Source organism: Phacochoerus africanus, chromosome 7 (assembly GCF_016906955.1).
Source record: "Phacochoerus africanus isolate WHEZ1 chromosome 7, ROS_Pafr_v1, whole genome shotgun sequence".
In the NCBI taxonomy this organism is placed as follows: domain Eukaryota; kingdom Metazoa; phylum Chordata; class Mammalia; order Artiodactyla; family Suidae; genus Phacochoerus; species Phacochoerus africanus.
This window is the reverse complement of record NC_062550.1, coordinates 23,709,053-23,712,849: the sequence shown is the minus strand read 5'-3', so window position 1 is coordinate 23,712,849 and position 3,797 is coordinate 23,709,053. Positions and strand designations below refer to the sequence as shown.

Genomic DNA, 3,797 nt, shown 5'->3' with positions numbered 1-3,797 from the left:
ACCTCCATATGCCATGGGTGTGGACCTAAAAAACAAACAAAACAAAACAAAGTATAAGTAAAGCATTTCAGAATAGCTCCATGATAAATTAGGGGTTTAACTTAGTATGTTTTCTATGCAAATTCACCCTGGTTCACACATAACAATCAACACTAAAAAAAAGATTGACAGATTCTTATGTTTTACTTACATAAGTTTGTATCAATATGTTTTGTGTATTTTTTTTCAAATTCTGTGCTCCTAAAATTTCTAAAGCTAGATCTAGGGTCATTATGTGTATTTTCTCAAAATGGAAAAAGTAGACATATAAGAGATGAAGGAAAATGTGATGTATTTTGAACATTTTCCTGAAATAGTATTCTTATCCATTACATATCTTTTAAGATCCAGTTCATTAATTATAATTATACAGAAACTTATAAATTTGTCCTGTTACTTATATACTGTATATACCCCCCCCCGGTTATATATCATTTTACTCTTTTAGTGTTTTCCAGTTTTTTTTCAAACCAAGATCCATAGTTAAAAATGAAAGGAAATGAAAAAGAAAATTATGACCTAATGCACACACAGTTTTGGGGGGAAAAATCATGAAAATGATGTGTACCTCTGAAAGCATTTTTTTTACTATATTTCAGATTTTCATATTTTGGTCATGGCATAGAAATTGATTTGGGTTCCCCAAATATCCACTTAATGACTTCCAGTTCAAAAATCCTTAAAAAAAGCTTTAGTTTATTCTATCACTTAGGTTTCCATGATAGGACATATAGCTATATAATTATGTATCTCTGTGTATGTCCATCTGAAGAGAATAAAGACGTTGATAAGCATTGTTTTCTTTATTTAACCTTAAGTGAGCTTCAGAAGTACCCCAAGTTATTGAAGGGAAATGTTGGTGTATGGAAAAACCAAATAGCCACAATATTTCATTAACTTTTCAAAAAGAAGCTACACTTTTTAATCTATAATTCAAATGCTTATAAATGCTAATAATTCTCAAATAAAAACTAAAAAACAAGTTTCTATGGAAAGTAGTTTAAAACAATGATCAATAAACAAATATTTTCTAATTTGAGCATCAACACTAAAAACAAATCATTACTATATATCCTTTCATTTCATTAAATAGTGTATGCACCAATGCATTGCTAGTATTACAAAAAAGATATAAATGAATATTAGCTTAAAGAATGTCATAAGTAAATACAAATAAAGTATGGAATTTATGTTTACAATAAATTATGCTACATTCAATATAATTTAAATGAAAAATACTTTATCTTCTTGACTAACTAGAAATATTAGACATAAAGATGGTTTGAAAAACTTAGGTCAACTTTTCCCATATATTAAAGGAAAAGAAATGAGCAAAAAAATCTCTATTGAAGAATACAAAGAAAATTTTCTTCACTGAAACAAAAATTTTTGTGAAAATAAAGCTTGAGAGAGAGAATGACTAATGAAAAAAAAGGAGGAAATATATATATTGGAAGCTACAGTTGGATACACTGATGTTATCATAGGCTCCTTTATTCATTTCCTTTACACAGAGAACAAACATTCATTTTTTTGAGAAAGAAACAGCCCTGTGTGTCATATTCATGAAGGCTTTTTTCACTTGTTGGTTCCGTAAACTGTAGATAAAAGGGTTCAAAAGTGGTGCTACAGAGGTATTGAGTAGTGCAATTCCCTTGGAAAAAGATATTCTTTGTTTGACTGAAGGTTTAACATACATGAAGATGCAGCTGCCTTAAGAAAGGGATATCACAATCATGTGAGACGAACAGGTTGAGAAGGCTTTTTTCCTCTGATTACTTGAGGGGAGTTTTAGAATCGTTAATGCAATATAGGTATATGATATTATCACCATCACCAGTGTGACCACGAGAGTCACTGAAGCAGATATGAATCCCACCGTCTCAATGAGATGTGTGTCTGAAGATGAGATCTGCATGAGGGCAGTTGTGTCACAGTAGAAATGATCAACGATGTTGGAGTCACAGAAATCAAGCTGCAGGCCTAAGAGGAGAGGTACAAAGATGGTAAAGAACCCAGCGATCCAACAACTGAGGACAAGCTGAATGCAGATCTTACTGTTCATGATGGTTGTGTAATGCAGGGGCTTACAGATGGCAACATAGCGGTCATAGGACATTGCTGCCAGCAAGTAAAATTCAGATGCTCCAAGAAGGAAGACAAAAAATACCTGAGCAGCACATCTGCTATAGGAAATGGTTTTGTCCCCAGTTGCCATCATAATCAACAAATTAGGAATGCATGTAGTAGTATAGGTAATTTCTAAGAAGGAAAAGTTCCGAAGGAAAAAATACATGGGGGTCTTGAGGTGAGGATCCACCAGGGTGAGTGTAATGATGATCAAATTGCCAGTGATGCTTAGCAAGTAGGTGAGAAGGAGGAAGATAAATAGTACAACTTTCATTTGTGGGTCATCAGTCAAACCTGCTAGAATAAACATGGTCACTCTTGTATGGTTTCCCATTACTGTCTTCTACTTTTCCAGGTCTACATAGAAAGAAAAAAAAAAAGCAGAAAGAAACGGACCAAAAAAAAAAAAAAGAAAAGATAAAGAAAGAATGTGATGATTCCAATGGAAAAAACAGTGGTAACTAGTGTTTAAGGTAAAGTTAGCAAAATTATATTTCAGATAGAATACACAGTGCTCATTCATGTTTTAACGGTGGTTACGCCAGGAAGAACAATAGTCTGCCTTTCCAGAGGCTCTGAGCAGGTAATTCAATCTTAATTTGCAATTCAAACACAGAATAACATATATGATTGTAGTAAATATTAAAGTGAATTTTAAAGCATAGAAAATGCTATGACCACTCGATTTTATTGTAAGACTTTTAAGAGATTTGCTTAATAAAAATTAAATGATACTTGTCATTTTAAACACTTCAGCGCATGTTTTCTAGTTAACCTAAACACACACATGCACACATTCATACACAGTCCTAGCCATCATTGAGAAATGGGGCTAAAATAGCTATACCATTTCACTCAATTAATCAAATTCAAATGTCTGATTCTTGTGTCATTTACTTTGACTACTAATGAGATCTAATTTCAGATAAGTGAATATGAGGCTTTTGGAATATATTTATTTGTTTAACCTTATTAATATTTCCTTTCTTTCAATCTCCTTGACATCCTCACACTTCCCATTTTGGAGCCAAAACAAAATCATCAGAAATAGTCTGAGAATTTCAGTCTGTGTAAAAAGGAATTGGGGTTTTCCTCTGCATAGTGTGGTTCAGAGAGTAGACCAGGTACAAATAAGTGAAAATGAGGATACAGGGTATTGGAGGAGATGGAAAGATATAAACATGTGCTCTGGAAGTTGTAGGAGGCGTAAAAGGTGGAGAAGAGAATGAAAAGGACAAAGATTTATGGAAACCTAGAGTGGTAAAAAGAGTTTTTAGAGATAGAAGAGTGAGTTTGAGGGAACAGTTAAAAGATGATGGAAAATATGTAAATAAGTAGTTTTTAAATTAAAATAAGTAAACAAGTAAGTAAAAATATGTAACTTAGTAAGTAAAAATTCGGAAAAAAATATTGTAAGGGAAAAATTTGGACCAGTGAAATTTCTCTTCAGCAGCTTCTAATCCTCTCCATTTACCATTCTATTCTTTGTCATAAATAGAGACTGAAAACATGAACAATTTGAGATCGGGGCAGTCCAAGAGATGCGGACTGAGAATTTGGTAAATCTCAAACACATATGAATCTCAGAATTGTTGACAGAAAGTCAACAGACTCACATTTCCCCATCA

General features: G+C 32.7%; 1 protein-coding gene across 1 annotated transcript; it reads right to left on the bottom strand.

The window, feature by feature from the left end:
• Positions 1–1,555: 1,555 nt before the first annotated feature.
• LOC125131703 (olfactory receptor 6C74-like) lies at positions 1,556–2,517 on the bottom strand. Its single transcript, XM_047788471.1, has one exon. It carries the CDS (start codon positions 2,501–2,503, stop codon positions 1,754–1,756), a length of 750 nt encoding a protein of 249 aa, XP_047644427.1. The 5' UTR covers positions 2,504–2,517; the 3' UTR covers positions 1,556–1,753.
• Between the last annotated feature and the right edge of the window lie 1,280 nt (positions 2,518–3,797).